This window comes from Garra rufa, chromosome 9 (genome assembly GCF_049309525.1).
Source record: "Garra rufa chromosome 9, GarRuf1.0, whole genome shotgun sequence".
Lineage (NCBI taxonomy): Eukaryota > Metazoa > Chordata > Actinopteri > Cypriniformes > Cyprinidae > Garra > Garra rufa.
Window position 1 is genome coordinate 47,437,018 of NC_133369.1, and position 21,120 is coordinate 47,458,137.

The following is a 21,120-nucleotide window of genomic DNA, read 5'->3' on the forward strand; positions in this document are numbered from 1 at the left end:
AATAAATTAGCTGCTAAAACACCACACCTGTGTTTTATCCCATTGGTTATTAATGTAAAATAAACGCTAAAATGAAGACTGTTTTGTAAGTGCGGATCATGGTACTTTAACACACCAAAATAATATGGTAAAGAGCGCAGTTGAAATGGCTTTGCTATTTCATAATATTTTATCAGAATATGAAATTGCCTGAATTTTCTAAAAACCAATAGAGTTTGGAGAGGGGATGGTAAAAAGCAATACAAAACAAATAATGTACAGGTTATGTTGTCATTACTTTGCTCTCAAACTAAATGCAATGTAATATATTACATATTTAATAATTACATTAACAGTGAAGCATGCATCTAACTCTGGGTGAAAAGCTTATCATAAAATCGCCAAAATGAGTCTACATGTTAAGAATGAATAGTACACAAACACATTTGTGCACTCATTTATTTAGCCTATAAATAAAAATAATAATAATAATAATAAAATAATAATAATAAAAATAATAATTACTGTTTTAAGTATTATGATGTAAACAGCTTATACTACTGTTTCAGCTATTAAAATAGTTCAGTTTTGCATGTAATGACAAAGTGATTGTATTTCGTTTCGTTTTTTATTAAGTTAATTTAGAAAAACGTTTGGAGCAATTTTTGTTCGTTCAATATAAGTTTTCGTTTTTTTAAAGTAACGACCAAGCAGCCAGCGGTGGACAGTGAGTTGATCATAGCATGTGTTTGATCAGTTTTGCCTTCTCAAATCACGACTTGCCGACAATAAAATCTATAGGCCAAGTATAAAACAATGTTAATTTCAACAATAAACTAATATAAATGTGTATATTTACCGCCTGTGTTTTATCCTATTGCCAATTAATGTCAAATAAACACTAAAAAAAAAGACTATTTTGTGTTTTCTGAGTCAGTGTTGCAAGGATGAAGTTGTTGATCCTGACTGGCCATTTCCTATTTAGACGCGCCTTTAGAGAGAAATTAATCTTTACAGGCTACATAATGAAAGAGTTTCTGTTTTCGAGTTGTTTTATTATTTCATTAAGTAATAATTTAAAGCATTCTATATATACACCTGTAATTGTCTGTGAGGTATGTATTCGCTGAGAAACGCTCCTGTTGAGATGACAGAAAGGGCATCATGATTGTTTTTTGTTTTGTTGATATTGTGATAGTAAAAGTAGACCCTTTACAGTTCCGAATGATGTATTACTTTGACCTAAAATGACGAAATATTTTAAATTGTTTCCACTGCAAAAATGCAAGTGATTGCGCTGGCGCCTTTATGTCCTGCAAAGCGGCTTAGCTTCCACTCTCCGCACCAACGATTGCATATGTGCCTAATAACGCACATTTATATTATTTTAACGATGAAATTACATTGTTTTATACTTTAACTTTTTTAAGACTATATCTATATTTATTTTAGGCAAGTCCTGATTATATGATAAGTCAAAATTGATCAAACACGATCAACTCACTGTCTGCCACTGGTCGCCTGATCCTTACTTTAAAAATTAAAAACTTATATTTAAGGAACAAAAATGCTCCAAACCTTTTTTCTAAATTAACTTAATAAAAAAATGAAACAAAATATAGTCACTTTGCCATTACATACAAAACAGAACTATTTTAATAGCTGAAAGAGTAGTATGCACTGTTTTGGGGAGAAGGTGCTCTGTGACAGTAAATACTGTAATACTGATAATAGTCATTATTATAATTATTATTTTAATTTGTAGACTAAATAAATGAGTGCACTTAAGACAGTAAACTGTTTATCACAATGCATGCTTTATTTTATAATAACCTTTTACAGTTTTGGAAATGTGTTTGTGTACTATTCATCATTAACATGTAGACTCATTTTGGCGATTTGTGATAAGCTTTTCACCCAGAGTTAGATGCATGCTGCACTATTAATGTTATTATTAAATAAGGCCTATTATTAGATTGCATTTAGTTTGAGAGCAAAGGAATGACAACATAACCTGTACATTATTTGTTTTATATTGCTTTTAACCTTTTTTTTTAATTCAGGCAATTTTATATTTTGAAAAATATTATTAAATAAAGCAAAGCCGTTTGAACAGCGCTCTTCACTTATTATTTTATTTTGGTGCCATGGTCCGCACTTACAAAACAGGATTCTTTTTAGCGTTTATTTTACATTAATAACCAATGGGATAAAACACAGGTGTGGTGTTTTAGCAGCTAATCTATTGGTGATTAATATAAAATAAAGCTAAAAACTCTGTTTTGTCAGTGTTGCATAGTCTCATATAGCCTACTACGAGAAATAAAGTTTAATAAATGCAATACAATGCATCCCGCACCTAAACAGGTGGCCTGGGGCGGGGCCACAAATCCGTGAGTACAGTTTACAAACCGTGAGAACGGATTGCTAAAGCGTGCGCACGGATTATGAATTTGTGGGTACGGATTCAAAATCCGAGGGTACGGTTTACAAAATCTGAGCGCACGGATTGGAAATTCGTGGGTACGGTTTGTTAATCCGTGGGCACGACTTGTTAAACCGAGGGAACAGTTTAAGAATTCGTGAGTACGGTTTATAAACTGAGGGAACGAATTGCAAAACCGTCCCCACGGATTAATTTTTCTTCTACAGGTGACGTAAGGGGCTCCGTAATACATAGTCCACAAAAGAAAATAATAGTTGAATTCATAAAAATGGCCTCGTTCAAAAGTTTAATTCTAATGTGTTGTTATCTGAATGATCCACAGCTGTGTTTATTTATATATATATATATATATATATAATTTTTTTTTTTTTTTTTTTTTTTTTTTTTTTTTTTTTTTTTTCATTTACTACTGGCTCTCAGAAGCTACACTGCAAAAATGCTTTTCTTACTTAGATTGTCTTGTTTCCAGCCAAAATATCTAAAAATTCTTAAATCAAGAAGGATTTTCTAGACGAGTAAAAAATTATTGTCTTGTTTTCAGAAAAAAATAGTCAAAATTAAGTGTGTTTTTGCTTGAAACAAACTAAATAATCTCCCAATGGGGTAAGAAAACTAATCTCGTTTTCTGTTTGAAATTAAGATTTTTTTGCTTACCCCATTGGCAGATTATTTTGTTTGTTCTAAGCAAAAACTCATTTAATCTTAACTTGTTTTTTTCTGAAAACAAGAATTTTGTTTTACTTGTCTAGAAAATCCTTCTCATTTTAAGAAATTTTAGATATTTTGACTGGAAACAAGACAATTAATCTAAGTAAGAAAAACATTTTTTGCAGTGTACAGATGGTACTTACATGTTCCCCAGAAGACAAAATAAGTTAAATTTACCCTGATCTTCAAATTCAAAAAAATTTCACCCCCTGCTCTTAATGCATTGTTTTTCCTTTTGAAGCATCTGTGAGTGTTCACATTTTCTGTAATAGTTGCATATGAGTCCCTCAGTTGTAATATGCATGATTTACTGTTATATTTTTAGTAAGCACATGTAGCATACACAAGGGCTTTGTGAAAAAAGTGTCACCAAAAAGTGTTACCCAGATCTAGATTAGAGACATGGACATAAAGCATATTACCTCAATCTAACATACTTTACTGAGACTGTACATCAGAAATCCACCACTGCAATCCAGTCACCACAACCGACTCTAATGAATGCTGAAAATGCATTCGTTTTCACAGTGTGTCTGAATGTATAATATTTTCTCCATTGTTTAGTAGAATAATCCTGCCATGATCAATAGAAAATGTGAACAAGCATTCTTTTAAATAAACTTTCAGCAGGCAGTAATAACGTCAATTGCACCAGGCAAATTACTTTATGAATAAAATGGTTTATCTATAATAAACCTAATTTACATAGAAAGAAGGGTTTGTCTTGTTTCTTGAAACACAATGCGAAGGTGCAGCAGTTTGCCCTTGCGTGTACCATCATGAGTGTGTTTTTGCTTGTTTCTGACCTGGAATACTACTCTGTGTGAGCACTGCTGCAGAAGACAGCAAATTTATCTTAATCTCTGGAAATGATTCTTCTCCGTGCTATTTTCAGGAAAACTAGGACGGCTAATCTGAACTCTCCTGTCATTCTGCTGCCTATATTTAGTCTGACTAAAAAGCATCCTTTATTTGCTGTGTGTGATATCTTAACCAGCCAGCTAAGACCAAAGGCAAAGCCAGAGAGATATAAATACATAAAAGCAAGGTGGTCTTGCTGTCCGTAAGCCAGTGCATAAATTGACTGAAATCTCTGCTAGTGATGACCCTGCCCCAGACCCCCTCACCCTCCTTTGGATCTTCTCTGTCTAGACTACAAGTAGAGCCCGAGGCTGAAGAAAGGCTGGGAAAGCTGTGTTGAGGTTTTTGTTGGAACGGATAATTGGAGGACTTCTTAGTCTGATGACATTTCACTGGCTTTGAAAATGCCAAAGCCCTAATATAGATGGATTCCTGGCACTGACCTGAGAACAGATACAAAGTTTACAGTATATGCTTAGAATAAAAAAAAAAAAAGAATTTACTGCTGTGATTTCTAGAAGGTTTTTATAAATTGAACTTAAATGAACAGTACTAAAGTGTATACAAGTATGTATGATAAAATGTTAATATACTGTACCAACATATTTTTTCTCTATATATAGTACGGGAACTTTTTGTTAACCCATTCATGTTATTTACCATATCATTTTACAGTCTTTTACCCTTAAAATTATGATCATTTTTTACAGTGAATGCACTATGTGGTTTAATAACTTAAACCACACATGTATTGCAATAGTGAATCAAGCACAAACATTTCCATACTACAACTGCACAACAGCCAGTAGAATTTCTCATTTTATGGCTGGCTTCACACCTCATTTGAATGTTTTCCCTTACATGTGACACAGATTTGTTTTTCAGATGACAGTGTGAATAGCAGAAATCAGACTGAATCTTACATTTCATTTGCAATATGAGAGCAACTCAAGCAGCCTTTTAGCTGGTTTTCCTTGTTACAAGAATTAGCTAAATAGCACAGTTTAGTCCATTATAGTCAAAATTATGTCTTTTAGTGGAGTGTTATTGTGTTTATTGTGTGTCAGATCCAATGCTTACAGATGTTTCTTTTGGACCCTGTGGAAGTAAACCTTCTCAAAGCACAATTTTATACACTCCTACTAGTTTATATATATATTTAACATCATTTTATGTTATTTTCATATCTAGTTGTTATGTATCATAAAAATGTATTAAAAAACACACATATTTTCTTAAAAATGTTCCTTTATAATTTGACACAAAATATGAAAAAATGTATAAATTAATTATTCTTTTGTTTTATTTATATACAGGTCCTTCTCAAAAAAATAGCATATTGTGATAAAGTTCATTATTTTCTGTTATGTCCTGATAAACATTAGACTTTCATATGTTTTAGATTCATTACACACAACTGAAGTAGTTCAAGCCTTTTATTGTTTTAATATTGATGATTTTGGCATACAGCTCATGAAAACCCAAAATTCCTATCTCAAAAAATTAGCATATTTCATCCGACCAATAAAAGAAAAGTGTTTTTAATACAAAAAAAGTCAACCTTCAAATAATTATGTTCAGTTATGCACTTAATACTTGGTTGGGAATCCTTTTGCAGAAATGACTGCTTCAATGCGGCGTGGCATGGAGGCAATCAGCCTGTGGCACTGCTGAGGTGTTATGGAGGCCCAGGATGCTTCGATAGCAGCCTTAAGCTCATCCAGAGTGTTGGGTCTTGCATCTCTCAACTTTCTCTTCACAATATCCCACAGATTCTCTATGGGGTTCAGGTCAGGAGAGTTGGCAGGCCAATTGAGCACAGTAATACCATGGTCAGTAAACCATTTACCAGTGGTTTTGGCACTGTGAGCAGGTGCCAGGTCGTGCTGAAAAATGAAATCTTCATCTCCATAAAGCTTTTCAGCAGATGGAAGCATGAAGTGCTCCAAAATCTCCTGATAGCTAGCTGCATTGACCCTGCCCTTGATAAAACACAGTGGACCAACACCAGCAGCTGACATGGCACCCCAGACCATCACTGACTGTGGGTACTTGACACTGGACTTCAGGCATTTTGGCATTTCCCTCTCCCCAGTCTTCCTTCAGACTCTGGCACCTTGATTTCCGAAAGACATGCAAAATTAGCTTTCATCCGAAAAAAGTACTTTGGACCACTGAGCAACAGTCCAGTGCTGCTTCTCTGTAGCCCAGGTCAGGCGCTTCTGCCGCTGTTTCTGGTTCAAAAGTGGCTTGACCTGGGGAATGCGGCACCTGTAGCCCATTTCCTGCACACGCCTGTACACGGTGGCTCTGGATGTTTCTACTCCAGACTCAGTCCACTGCTTCCGCAGGTCCCCCAAGGTCTGGAATCGGTCCTTCTCCACAATCTTCCTCAGGGTCCGGTCACCTCTTCTCGTTGTGCAGCGTTTTCTGCCACACTTTTTCCTTCCCACAGACTTCCCACTGAGGTGCCTTGATACAGCACTCTGGGGACAGCCTATTCGTTCAGAAATTTCTTTCTGTATCTTACCCTCTTGCTTGAGGGTGTCAATGATGGCCTTCTGGACAGCAGTCAGGTCGGCAGTCTTACCCATGATTGCGGTTTTGAGTAATGAACCAGGCTGGGAGTTTTTAAAAGCCTCAGGGATCTTTTGCAGGTGTTTAGAGTTAATTAGTTGATTCAGATGATTAGGTTAATAGCTCGTTTAGAGAACCTTTTCATGATATGCTAATTTTTTGAGATAGGAATTTTGGGTTTTCATGAGCTGTATGCCAAAATCATCAACATTAAAACAATAAAAGGTTTGAACTACTTCAGTTGTGTGTAATGAATCTAAAATATATGAAAGTCTAATGTTTATCAGTACATTACAGAAAATAATGAACTTTATCACAATATGCTAATTTTTTGAGAAGGATCTGTATTTATATATACTGCCGTTGAAAGGTTTGGAATCAGTGATGTTTTTAAAGAGGTTTCTTGCTGTTTATTTCATAAATAAATAAATAAATAAATAAATAAATAATAAATAAAATAAATAATATTGTTAAATATTATTATGATGTAAACTAATGTTTTTTACTATGTTACTATAAAGTTTTATCAAATCTAATTTATTCCTTTGATTAAAGCTGACTTTTCAGCATCATTACTCTGTTTTTTTGTGTCACATGATCCTTCAGAAGTTATTATAATATGCTGATTTATTATCAGTGCTGGAAATGGTTGTGTTGCTTATTTTTCATTTATTTATTTATTTATTTATTTTTAATTTGTGATACTTTTTTCAGGATTTTTTGATAAATAAAAACAATTTTTTTTTTTTTAACAATATACTGTTCATAAGTTTGGGGTCAATACATTTTTATTATAATTATTATTATTATAATCTTTTTAAAAGAAATTAATACTTTCATTCAGCAAGAATGTGTTAAGTGATATCAGAAACATATTGTTCGAAAAGATTTATATTATGAATAAATGCTGTTCTTTTAAACTTTTTGTTCAACGATGAATCCTGAAAAAATATCACAGGTTTCAAAATAATATTTGGCAGCACAGCTGTTGCCAATATAAATAATTCTAATAATAAATCAGCATATTAGAATAATTTCTGAATGATCATGTGACACAAGACTGGATTAATGATTCTAAAAATGCAGCTTTGCATCACAGGAATAAATTATATTTTAAAATATATTAAAATAGAAACCATTATTTTATATTGTGATAACATTTTTTTTGTTTGTTTGTTTGTATGGTTTAATATGGTTTCTAGTTTTAGTTATCTATAATACCCATGGTCTTAGCAAGCAGATCTGAATTCATAATTGTGAATCTTGCATTCTAATAAATGACGTATTTTCACTGTTTGGCCACAAAGAAAGAAATCATCGGATGATGCAGGTTGGTTATAATGAATATTTTTCTTACACCTCCAGGCCCACTGGGACGGGTTGACTGGACGGATAAATTTCAACAGGACCAACGGCCTGAGGACAGATTTCGATCTGGATGTGATCAGCCTGAAGGAAGAGGGGCTAGAGAAGGTGCTGAATTCCTCTGGTTTCACATGTCCTTACTTATGTACCTGCTGTCCTTCATCAGGACAAACGTGTGTACACCAGAAAATACACACACTCACCCAGCCACTTACTAACAGACAATAACAATCCTTCCCACTCACACACACACATACACATACACACAGAGAGTCTCTAAGCAAACCGTGACCTCCCGGTTCTCTTCCACATGTGCCTGCACCTTCATGAATAATTTATCCCATTAATAATAAGGCTCTCAGTAGCCCTTTAGCCTTATGAAGACTGAATTAAACAGGTGATTTGCAATTACAAACTACAGGCCGTGCGTTTTCTGAAGTACTTTGTTTTCTGATGGCTGAACGTGCGTGAACGTCTGCACTTTGTCATCTTGTTTTGAGTTGTCAGTTCTCAAGAGGGTCCTCTGAAGTAAATGAGAAGGGAGGAATGGGATTGCAGTTCTCTGGTCTGCTGAAGCAATTCTCATTTACTCCCTCTCTCTTTTCCATCTTTCTGTTTTGTTCTCTTGTGCACGATAACATAGTCTTCACATTATTTCCTTTAAGCCTCTGCATAGATAATATCTCAATGAGTAAAGAACACAGGCGTCATTTACTGAAACTGTTTTATAGATTCTGTGGCCCTAGAAGAGAACTTATTGGATGTTGGAAAGTGCTCTTTATTATGTTATTGAAGTATTCATCCTCTTTTTGGTGTCATGTTATAAAACATTAAGTGTTTTTGTGCAGATTGGGACATGGGATCCTGTGAGTGGTTTAAACATGACAGAAAACCAGAAAGGAAAAGCAGCCAATGTGACGGATTCTCTCTCAAACAGATCGCTGGTGGTGTCCACTATACTGGTAAATAAAAATCCTTTTTTTTTTTTTTTAAGTTTATGTAACTTTAAGGAGACACTGCAGGCAAAAACATGCACCTGTCAAGTTTCATGCACCTGTCAAGTTTGAAATTTTTGGGCTTTTTGGTGTTTCATAAAGTGTTTTTCCAGACTTGTGGAAAGAAAACACCCAAAAGACACTGTTAAGTGTTTCTTTTATATCACTTTATCTATTTGTGTCAATCGATTTCAATTACAATTCATATTTTTAAAGGCTGTTTTCTAATTTTTTTTATTTTTTTTTCTCTTACACTGAGCCATAAATCTCCACTTACACACACCAAACTTTACATTTTTATTCCTGTCTATATTCTGAAGGTTTTTAAAGAGGGATTTGTTCATATATATAATTTGCTTGATTTTATACAAAATTGTCTTACTCAAAAATGGTGAAAAATACATTGTTTTCTGTCAAGGTTTTTTTCTGAATTATGGAGATATGAGATACCCCAAATCCCCTCTGTAAAAATATTTGACTCTAATATGTCAAAAAAAAAAAAATTCAACAAGAATTTTGAAACTGACTTCATCCAGTGTTTAGAATATTTTGTACTAGAAATGTATGCACATGCCTCATAGAAAACTTGTAATACAAAAAATGTTTGCAATTATCAGTGTAACCAATTAACTGTGTAAGTAAGGTGATAGCTATTACCTTTTACCCTATTCACGTGCAGTGTCTAGCCTTAAAGGAGTAGTTCACTTTCAGAACAAAAATTTACAGATAATGTACTCACCCCCTTGTCATCCAAGATGTTCATGTCTTTCTTTCTTCAGTCGTACAGAAATGGTGTTTAGAAAATAACCGAGACCCTTCTTCCTCAGCTGGGATCATTTAGAGCCATTTGAAGCTGCATTTAAACTGCATTTTGGAAGTTCAAACTCGGGGGCATATGTTACGCCAGGCCAGCAGAGGGAGCCCTTACCCCCACTGACTGTTGCTGCTCCCTCTGCTGCCTCTATGGTTACTTCCTGTTTGTCTACCATAAAAGCCAGCTTCACACACACACTCATTGCGAAGTATTGATTTACATTTGTGGACATTACTGAGCATTTTTCCCTGTTTGTTTTCCCTGTTTTCCTAGTCATAGTCATAGTCAGTTTATCCCTAGTCTTAGTCGTAGTTTTCTAGTTTCTGGTTTTCATTTCCCTGTTTCCTTTGGACTGCTCACCTGGATTTTGACCCACGCTTGTTCTTTGGATTACGCTATTGGATTATCTTTGCTGTTGATGTTTGCTGGTGATCGACCCTGTCTGTTCTGACCTCGTCTAAATAAAGCCTTGCATTTGGATCCCCACTCTCAGTCATCCCGTTTGTAACAGAATACTTCGCCACACCCGGATCCAGCGGCTTTATTCACCACCAGCAGAACAACCATCAAGAATGGATTCAACAGGAAGTTTGTCCAACCCCGTAAGTCTGCTCTGCTCCATCTTTCAAAATGGCCGTCCCATCGAGCATTATGTGAGGGATTTCATTGCTTATTGTTATCTGGCACCTTACGATGAGACCTTAATGAAGGAGTGTTTTTGGAGTGGGTTGGACACAGATATCGGTTACAATTTACCCGATGAGGACCCTAGTTGGACCCTCGCACAGTTTATTGACTTTGTGTTGTCGCATTGTGGATCTCCGTTCACTGTGGGAGTACTAGAAGGGCCTCAGCACAGGATGTCTGTTAGCTCAGAACCACAGCACAAGATGTCTGCTAGCCCAAAGCCACAGCGCAAGATGTCTGCTAGCTTCGAGCCACAGCACAAGATGTCAGCTAGCTTCGAGCCACAGCACAAGATGTCTGCTAGCTTCGAGCCACAGCACAAGAGGTCTGCTAGCTTCGAGCCCAAGCACAAGATGTCTGCCTTTCAGGAGCCCGTTCACAAAATGGCCGCCTTTCCCGAATCAGCTTTCGGAATGACCATCCTTCCTGAGTCCGCATTCAAGATGGTCACCCGATTGGACCCAGCTCACAAGAAATCTACCACGTCTGACTTATCTCACAAGATGGCTGCCACCCCAAGACCCGATCACAAGATGGCCGCCATTCCCAAGCCGGTTCACAAGATGGCTGCCACCCCCAAGCCAGTTCACAAGATGGCCGCTGTCCCAAAGCCTGTTTCCAAGATGGCTGTCCTTCCCGAGTCAGCTCATAAGATGGCCACCTTTCCTGAGTCTGCACCCAAGATGGCCGCCCTTCCTGATCCTGTTCGCAAAATGGCCGCTCTTCCAGACCCTGCTCACAAGATGGCCGCCGTTCCAAAGCACGTTCATAAGATGGCTCCCGTTCCTGAGTTCCCGGTCAGAATGGCCACCACGCCAGAGCCTGCTGCGAAGATGCCCGCCACGCCAGAGCCTGCTGCTAAGATGGCCGCCACGCCAGAGCCTGCTGCAAAGATGGCCGCCACGCCAGAGCCTGCTGCAAAGATGGCCGCCACACCAGAGCCTGCTGCAAAGATGGCCGCCACGCCAGAGCCTGCTGCAAAGATGGCCGCCACGCCAGAGCCTGCACCCAAGATGACCGCCACGCCCGTGCTTGCACACAAAATGGCCGCCACGCCTGAACCTGTACGCAAGATGGCCGCCATACCTGAGTCTGTTATTAACAGGGTGGCTACAGCGCCAGACTCACACCCTTCCAGGACGTATCAGAGACTAATGTCTAGCTTGGAGGACCCACCACTGCGGTCGGCTCGTTCAGCTGGTCCCTTACTGTCAGCCGAGCCAGCATCTGCTAGCGCCACGTCAACCAAGCCAGCGTCTGCTCACGCCACGTCAACCAAGCCATTGCCTGTGAACGTCATATCTGCTTCTCTCGAACCTGCACCAGCTGCCGTTCCTACCAAGTCAAGTCACGTCACAATCACTGTCCCTGCCAGGACAAGTCAAGATACAGCTGCTGTTCCTGTCAGGCCAAATCATGTCGCAGCAGTCGTTTCTTCAGAGCCAAGTCAAGCAGCTGTTCCCTCCGAGCCAGGCCAAACCACAGCTGTCCCTGTCACGCCAAATCAAGTTACAGCTGCTGTCCCTGCCGAGTCGAGTCACGTCACAGTCACTGTTCCTGCCAGGACAAGTCAAGATACAGCTGCTGTTCCTGTCAGGCCAAGTCAAGCAGCTGTTCCCTCCGAGCCAAGCCAAGCCACAGCTGTCCCTCTCACGCCAAATCAAGTCACTGCTGCTCCTGTCATGAAGAGTCAGGTCATAGCTACTCCTTCACTGCCAAGTCACATCTCCCCTGAGCATCCAGAGCCTTCACTCTCAAGCCAGACAGAGCCAACGCTCCCAAGCCATACAGAGCCAACGCTCCCAAGCCATGCAGAGCCAACGCACCTAAGCCATGCAGAGCCAACGCTCCCAAGCCATGCAGAGCCAACGCTCCCAAGCCATGCAGAGCCAACGCTCCCAAGCCATGCAGAGCCAACGCTCCCAAGCCATGCAGAGCCAACGCTCCCAAGCCATGCAGAGCCAACGCTCCCAAGCCATGCAGAGCCAACGCTCCCAAGTCCCACAGAGCCAACGCTCCCAAGCCCCACGCCAAATGACCCGGAGGGCATTCCTCCGCCAACTGTGCTACCTGTTATGGCTATCGCCATTTTGAGTGTGTGGGCTGCACACTGTGTCCCAGTGGCCTCTTCTGCCCATGAGTCTGCCCACAAGTTTGTTCTGGAGAGCTCTTCTGCACGCATGTCCGCTGCGCCTATACCTCCTTCGGAGGTGGCGTCCATAGCGGAACTTCACGCTCTGCCCGCTCAGCCAAGGCTTCACGCTCTGCCAGCACCGCCAAGGCTTCTCGCTCTGCCCGCTCCGCCAAGGCTTCACGCCCTGCCCGCTCCGCCAAGGCTTCACGCTCTGCCCGCTCCGCCAAGGCTTCACGCTCTGCCCGCTCCGCCAAGGCTTCACGCTCTGCCCGCTCCGCCAAGGCTTCACGCTCTGCCCGCTCAGCCAAGGCTTCACGCTCTGCCCGCATCGCCAGTGCTCCCTGCTCTGCCAGCGCCGCCAAAATTCCCTGCCCTGTCTGCTCCGCCAAGGTTCCTTGCTCTGTCTGCCTCCTCTATCCCTGTTCTCCCCAGGTCCCAGTCCATGATGCGGCCACCTGTTCCGCCCTGGAGGGCTTCTACGCCTCCTGTTCCGCCCTGGAGGGCCCCTGCGCCTCCTGTTCCGCCCTGGAGGGCTTCTACGCCTCCTGTTCCGCCCTGGAGGACTCCTGCGCCTCCTGTTCCGCCCTGGAGGGCTCCTGCGCCTCCTGTTCCGTCCTGGAGGGCTCCTGCGCCTCCTGCTCCGCCCTGGAGGGCTCCTGCGCCTCCTGCTCCGCCCTGGAGGGCTCCTGCGCCTCCTGGTCCGCCCTGGAGGGCTCCTGCGCCTCCTGCTCCGCCCTGGAGGGTTCCTGCGCCTCCTGCTCCGCCCTGGAGGGCTCCTGCGCCTCCTGCTCTGCCCTGGAGGGCCGCTCCGCCTCCTGCTCCGCCCTGGAGGGCTCCTAAACCCCTTGCTCCGCCTTCGGCTTCGCCCCGGAGGGCTTCTACGCTTCCTGCTCTGCCCCAGAGGGTCGCTAAGCCTCCTGCTCCGCCCTGGAGGGCTCCTAAGACTCTTGCTCCACCTCAAAGGACTGCTCTGCCTCCAGCCCTGCCCTGGAGGGCTCCTGAATCTCCTGCCCTGCTCTGGAGGGCCTTTGCCCCACCTGTTCTGCCTCAGTCTCCTGGCCCCCCCACCGCTCCCCTGGACTGTTTCCTCCTGTTGTTTTTTGGAGCGTCTGGAAGCCGCTCCTTGGGGGGGGGCTATGTTACGCCAGGCCAGCAGAGGGAGCCCTTACCCCCACTGACTGTTGCTGCTCCCTCTGCTGCCTCTATGGTTACTTCCTGTTTGTCTACCATAAAAGCCAGCTTCACACACACACTCATTGCGAAGTATTGATTTACATTTGTGGACATTACTGAGCATTTTTCCCTGTTTGTTTTCCCTGTTTTCCTAGTCATAGTCATAGTCAGTTTATCCCTAGTCTTAGTCGTAGTTTTCTAGTTTCTGGTTTTCATTTCCCTGTTTCCTTTGGACTGCTCACCTGGATTTTGACCCACGCTTGTTCTTTGGATTACGCTATTGGATTATCTTTGCTGTTGATGTTTGCTGGTGATCGACCCTGTCTGTTCTGACCTCGTCTAAATAAAGCCTTGCATTTGGATCCCCACTCTCAGTCATCCCGTTTGTAACAGCATAGAAGTCCATTATATAGAGAGAAATCCTGAAATGTTTTCCTTAAAAAACATTTCTTTATGACTGAAGAAAGAAAGACATGAACATCTTGGATGACAAGGGCGTGAGCACATTATCTGTAAATTTTTGTTCTGAAAGTGAACAACTCCTTTAATAAAATAAAAAAAGTCAAATAATAAAATTTTAGCTTTAAATAAAAGAATGCCTTTTGAATTTGCAGCATTGGTTACAGCACTATTCACTGCTGTGTTCCTGTTTTTCACATGTTGTTGCTGTTTCATTTATCTTGTACATTTGTTTTGAAACAATTTGTGTGGAAAAGCATTTTTAAATGCTCACACACTGACATTATCCCATTAAAACAGTAGACCCTGTAAACTTTCTTCATATAATATTGCTCCCTTCGCCCTCTTTTCTAAAACTTCTCTGATATTTGAAGCCAAAGGCAGTTCACTCGTGTCAGATTATGCTATCATCGTCCCTGAGTGACGGAACACTCTGGGTTTGTGGTTTAAGGCTGTTCCAACCATTCCGGTCTCTCACCACCAATCAGGATAGCAGCTTAGTTCCTGTCATCTTTTCAGATGACATGTCTGTTGATGAAATACACAGAGAAAACTCTTCAATTTCTGCAGAGACAATAAGTATAAGCGCACTTCTCTTTGAAGGAGCTCACTGTTCTTATTTAAGTATCACTTCGGAGAGTGAGGTGTTTTTCACTTATAAAAGGTTTATTCAAGTGTGCTATTAGTGTACTTTTTATGTACTAATCAGATCAGCTCGGCTTTTACTTCTAATTAATTTTTGATCAAGATATACTTAAGTATAATTAAGTACTCTACTGTAAGTGTATTTGGCTTATACCAACAAGTATACAGAGGCATCTATGCATATTTGGCTTATGTTTACTTAATATTTTGATCGATATGTAAAGTATTTAACAGCCTACTCCAAGTATAAGTACTTTAACTTTTTATTCAATTTTTTTTTTATATATATTGCTGGAGTACTACTTTGAGGTAGTACCCCAGCATATACTATCTTAGAAACCTGGCCCATTTTTTAGTTTATGAAAGTACTGTATACTTTTAAATGATCTTTAAATGAAAAAAAGTAGTAGATGAAGAAACATTTTCAAGAACACTCTCTGTAAACTATTGGTTTAATAGTTTTATACTGCAAGTGCTCAAAAGTTCTCAAACTTTATGTATAGTTTTCTACCCTGGAAATCCAGAGGTCTCGCGAGAGCACAATGGCATCGAGCAATGATGCATGTTACTGCAATACGTAAGCAATTGTGGGAACCAATCAAATCGGTGCATCTGATGTAGGCGGGCCAGAGGCGAGCTAAGCTGATGACAACACCACTGTGACGTACGGAATCATTAGTCAACATTGTAAGAAATCTACAGATGAAAACCAGTTGTTTGAAACGGCTTTGGCCGCTGAAAAGAACGAGTTAGACTTGGCTTTTCATTTAAAAGAGGAACAGAAAACCGCGCTCGAATCGTTCCTTTGCGAGAAGGACGTTTTTGCTGTTTTGCCGACTGGATACGGCAAGAGTTTAATCTATCATTTAGCTACGCTGGTAGCGAAGCACGAAGAGGAACAGATCCGAAGCGGGAAATGCCAGATGGCATTCGGCAGTCTCGAGTCATGGCTGTTAAAAAAGAAGTTGCTATAAATGTTATCGAACAAGGTCTACCGGGACAACCTGATCGGGATTGTGGTGGATGAGGTCCATCTCATTTACAAATGGTAAGAGTCACTTGGTAAACTCACTGTAATGAAAAACGGAACTATTCAATAGTAAAACAGTAGCCTAACTTGAACAGGACGATATGTCTCGCTGCTGAATGAAACGCTAGCGTCTATCCACATATTAGTTGATAGTTAATGAATAGTTTGATCGGACCTAATTGTTTTAATTAGATTGATTCGGCTGTCGTAATTAATAGTTATTAATCTTGTCACATTGTTTATGTTATAACATTGAAATCCACTCATGTTCACCATCACTCTGGGTACGTCACACCATTTATTGTTGCGATTGGTCTGGAGTTATCCAATTGTGTTCAGTGAGAGTTTCAAATGCACGCTTGGTACCGCCCCTCGAGTTAGGTCCTTTTCATTGCTCAATGCCAGACCCATAATCTTAATAGATTATGGTCTGGATTTTTCCAGGCTAATAGTTTTCACATTTTAATAGAAAAAAAAAAAAAAAAAAAGGAAATGTCTTCATTGCCTCACAGCAAGAAGTTTCCTCTGAATGGAAATTCCTTCCTTAGTGATAAGTAGTGTTTATCAGTTTATAGTTTACTGATAGTGTGGTTCATATATTTATTTGAAACCAGAATTTGGTAAATTGAATTTAGGCATAATGTTTCATGCAAGATAGCTTATTTCAGTAGTAACATATTTCTAATTAATTATTTTGGAAGCTCTTTTCATATAATTCTTTTAATTAATTAAATTAAAAGATCCCCCCCCCCAAAGTTTACTTTCTATGTGTCACGGTGTAGTGCTGGTTGATGAGACGGGAGATGTAAATCCAATGATAAATCACTTTAATAAAACTCTTCCGAAAGGCAGGAGACATCCACACACAGAGTAACATAAGTGAAATGACCAACAAAGGACTGAAAACAGAGACTGACTTATAAAGCAAACTAATGATTACACACAGGTGAAAACGATAATGACTTAACAAGGACTAAACCAAATGATTACAAACGGACGGGGGAAGACAGAGGGAGAAACCAAATCACAAGGCAAAAGACATGAAACATAAGGAGACATATCCCTGGAACAGCCATGGCGGGTCAGGCGGCCACGGCCGGACAGGCAGTTCGAGTGGCCATGGCGGGTCAGGCGGCCACGGCCAGACAGGCAGTTCGAGTGGCCATGGCGGGTCAGGCGGCCACGGCCGGACAGGCAGTTCGAGTGGCCATGGTGGGTCAGGAGGCCATGGCCGGACAGGCAGTTCAGGTGGCCATGGCTGGGCAGCCCCCGTGGCCTTGGCCTCAGTCCTCGGCCCGGCCACGTTGGCTAGGGGTATATAGCGCCCCCCCAAAATTTTCTTTGGGGAATTCAGGGGTTTGGAAGGACCGTTTGGCAGAGTGGGCTCTGTAAGGCTGGACAGGACCAGCGGAGGCTCTGGAAGGCCGGGCTGGACCAGCGGAGGTTCTGGACGGCCGGACGGGACCAGCTGAGGCTCTGGACGGCCGGACGGGACCAGCTGAGGCTCTGGACGGCCGGACGGGACCAGCTGAGGCTCTGGACGGCCGGACGGGACCAGCTGAGGCTCTGGACGGCCGGACGGGACCAGCTGAGGCTCTGGACGGCCGGACGGGACCAGCTGAGGCTCTGGACGGCCGGACGGGACCAGCTGAGGCTCTGGACGGCCGGACGGGACCAGCTGAGGCTCTGGACGGCCGGACGGGACCAGCTGAGGCTCTGGACGGCCGGACGGGACCAGCTGAGGCTCTGGAAGGCTGGGCGAAACCAGCGGAGTTTCAGAAGAGAGGATTGGGGCCGTGAACTCCATAGGGAGAGCCATATCCATAATGTCAATTTCACCCCTCTTGGCCGGAGACTCAGGAACATCGGCCATCTTGGCCGGGAAAACAGGAACATCGGCAATCCTGGCCGGGAACTCGAACATCGACCATCTTGGCTGGGAAAACAGGAACATCGGCCATCTTGGCCGGGAAAACAGGAACATCGGCCATCCTGGCCGGGAACTCAGGAACGTCGGCCATCTTGGCCGGGAAATCAGGAACATTGGCCATCCTGGCCGGGAACTCAGGAACATCGGCCATCTTGGCCGGGAAAACAGGAACAGTGGCCGTCTTGACCGTGAAATCAGGAACTGTGGCCATCTTGACAGGAATATCAGGAACATCGGCCATCCTGGCCGGGAAATCAGGAACTGCGGCCATCTCGGCCGGGAAATCAGGAACTGTGGCCGTCTTGACCGCGAAATCAGGAACTGTGGCCATCTTGGCCGAGGGTTCAGGAATTGCGGTCTCCTCGATCGGGAGATCAGGAGCTGTGGCCAGCGGTGTTGGGCTGAGGAAATCTATGGAGCTCTGGAGGGTTGCCGGATGTTCAGGGCGAGGGAGGCGGTCTGAACTGTTGGATCGGTATGTAGAGGCTATTGGCGTTGGGTGAGCTGGTGCGATGTATTGTGCTTCTGACGGGGTTGGACGTTGGATCGGACTGGAATTCTCTATTTGCTCCATCTCAAAGTTGGAGCCGTTTAAATAGAGAATTATGCTAACCAACTCAACAAACGGGACATCATGGACAGAGAGATTACAACGAATAATATCCTTGTCCAACCCCAACAGAAACACAATGCCAATAGAGGGGTCGGGCAAGCTCACCCGAGGATAAAGCTCAATAAAATCCTCCACATACTGCTCCAACTCCCGACCGCTCTGCCTCAAGCTCCACAGGCGTTCCTCAGCACTACAGTTTTGGTCGGTCATTCTGTCACGGTGTAGTGCTGGTTGATGAGACGGGAGACGTAAATCCAATGATAAATCACTTTAATAAAACTCTTCTGAAAGGCAGGAGACATCCACACACAGAGTAACATAAGTGAAATGACCGACAAAGGACTGAAAACAGAGACTGACTTATAAAGCAAACTAATGATTACACACAGGTGAAAACGATAATGACTTAACAAGGACTAAACCAAATGATTACAAACGGACGGGGGAAGACAGAGGGAGAAACCAAATCACAACAGTGCAAACACAAAGGCAAAAGACATGAAACATAAGGAGACATATGACACTATGGAAGCCTGTATCCGCCACTGAATACTACTACTACTACTACTACTACTACTACTACTACTACTACTACTACTACTACTACTACTACTACTACTACTACTACTACTAATAATAATAATAATAAAAGTTATTAGGATCTTACAATTCTCACTCTTTCTCACACTTTTTCACAGAATTGTGATATAAACTCGCAACTGTGAGGTATAAAGTCAGAATTGTATGATATAAACTTGCAATTGCGAGTTATAAAGTAAGAATTGAGAGATAAAAAACTCACAATTCAGATTTTTTTTTTCTTAGAATTGCGTGATATAAACCCTCAATTGGGAGCAATACAGTCAGATTTTTTTTCCTCGCAACTACGAGTTTGTATCATGCAATTATGATTTTTTTTCTTGCAATTGCGAGTATATATCTCACAATTTTGACTTTTTTTATCAGAATTGTGTGTTATATCTCACAATTCTGAGAAAATAAGCTGGAATTGTGAGATATAAATCCACAATTCTGACTTTATTTCTCAGAATTGTGACTTTATAACTCTGAATTTTATCATTCAATTCTGAGAAAAAAAGAAAGTTACAATTACCTATTTTTATTTTTTTATTTAATCCTGTAAAGTAGGATGACCTTATTCTGAACCCAAGAAATTGTACAGTACATGCAAATGTTGTATTTTGCTCTTCATCTTCATTTCAATTTGTGATCATGCTCAGTACTGAGTTCTGTATAGTTTAAAAATTTACACCACTGATAGCAGTAATTTCTTCTTCTTTTTTTTCTAAAAGCTCAGAGCAAAAAATTCAGCAGAACAAACTGTGAGCTATCATCTACTCAATTTTGCAATGCGACTGAAGCAAAACGGACTTAACTTGTGTGATTGACACTTAAAGCACGCATTGCTGCCTTGATCTGCATTGAACTATCGGTGACTCATAATGTGCAGTGGTCTGTTAGAGCTGTGTGCTGTTGATTTGTAGTTTAATTCTATACTTTAAGGGTATTTATACCTCCTAGCATAATAAAATAGGACTTTATCTAAATGAAATACATACACTTCTCTCGCTATTGCTCACATGTCAGTGATGCACATGTACTATAGGTTGTTGTCCGCTGTTTTATACCACAAGCAAAGTTGACGTTCTTATGTACAATTGTGTGTTGCGCCATACCATACACAAAATGTTTTTGATCTGCTTGTCTCAACACTATTGGAAAATCATGTCAAAATATTCACAGAAATGTCACAAACTTGCATTAAAATTGCCTTTTGATTGAATGGATGAAAACAAAATGACAACATAGAGGTTAACAGGTTTAGTGTCATAGGAAACAGTCAATCTATATTTGACATTTGTGGCAAACTCTGCATTTCTGAATTTCCACGTCTTAATTTTTTTTCGCGTTTTGATCATGCAGAACGACAGTGTTCTGAGTCAGAAAATAAAAATGAAAAATCTCTCAATGCTTTATGCCTCTGAATTCCTCCACTGTTGCATCAGTAATTGTTTCTGATGATGGACTTGCTGTCAAATGGTGCAACTGTTTCAACTATAGAGATTTACAGATTTGGAATTTAAATCTATGCAAAATTCCCTGATGTAGAAAATTATTAAAAACTGCATCAAGTCTTAATGTTAGTAAGAGGGGAATGAATTCTCTTTATTATCTTTGAAAAACAAACAAACAAAAAAACAATAAAGGATTATTAGATATACGTTATTGTCTTTGAAAAGACACTTGCTAAGTGTGAGACAGGTAACATTTAAAACTCAGATGAGTTGACACTGCTCATACATTAAGATGTTTTCCTATGCTCTAAAATATAATGATAGTATTTCTCTAATGCCATTAGACTCATTATTATTATAAAATATTTCAATTTAATGTTCAATGTTTTTAGTTTTAGTTAATGATAAAAACCCTGTATGAACCTTCCAAAACTATTTATCTTAAACTTGTAGCGTGAGTGTTTTCATTCACTTTCAGTGGCCGATCAGAATGCATTAAATGCTACAAATGCTAGTTGCCTGAGTCAGGCGGCCAAGGATCAAAGCTGTCATGAATGAAAGGAAAGAAAGTGTGAGAGGAGACTGCTGGGAGGGGTGAATGCTGAGCGGTGAATGTCAGTCCTTGCATGAAAGTTTAATGCCCTCAGGTTTGCCTCTGAAGCCATCAT

The 21,120-nt window shown here is 41.0% G+C and overlaps 1 protein-coding gene across 1 annotated transcript in view; it reads left to right on the forward strand.

Annotated features, from left to right (window-relative positions):
* The window catches only part of LOC141343281 (glutamate receptor ionotropic, kainate 2), a 232,558-nt gene that overhangs the window by 135,227 nt on the left and 76,211 nt on the right, over positions 1-21,120 (forward strand). The window contains exons 7-8 of the mRNA XM_073847876.1: positions 7,937-8,044; positions 8,785-8,898. Coding sequence (XP_073703977.1) covers positions 7,937-8,044; positions 8,785-8,898 — 222 coding nt within the window. The remainder of the gene's footprint in view (positions 1-7,936; positions 8,045-8,784; positions 8,899-21,120) is intronic.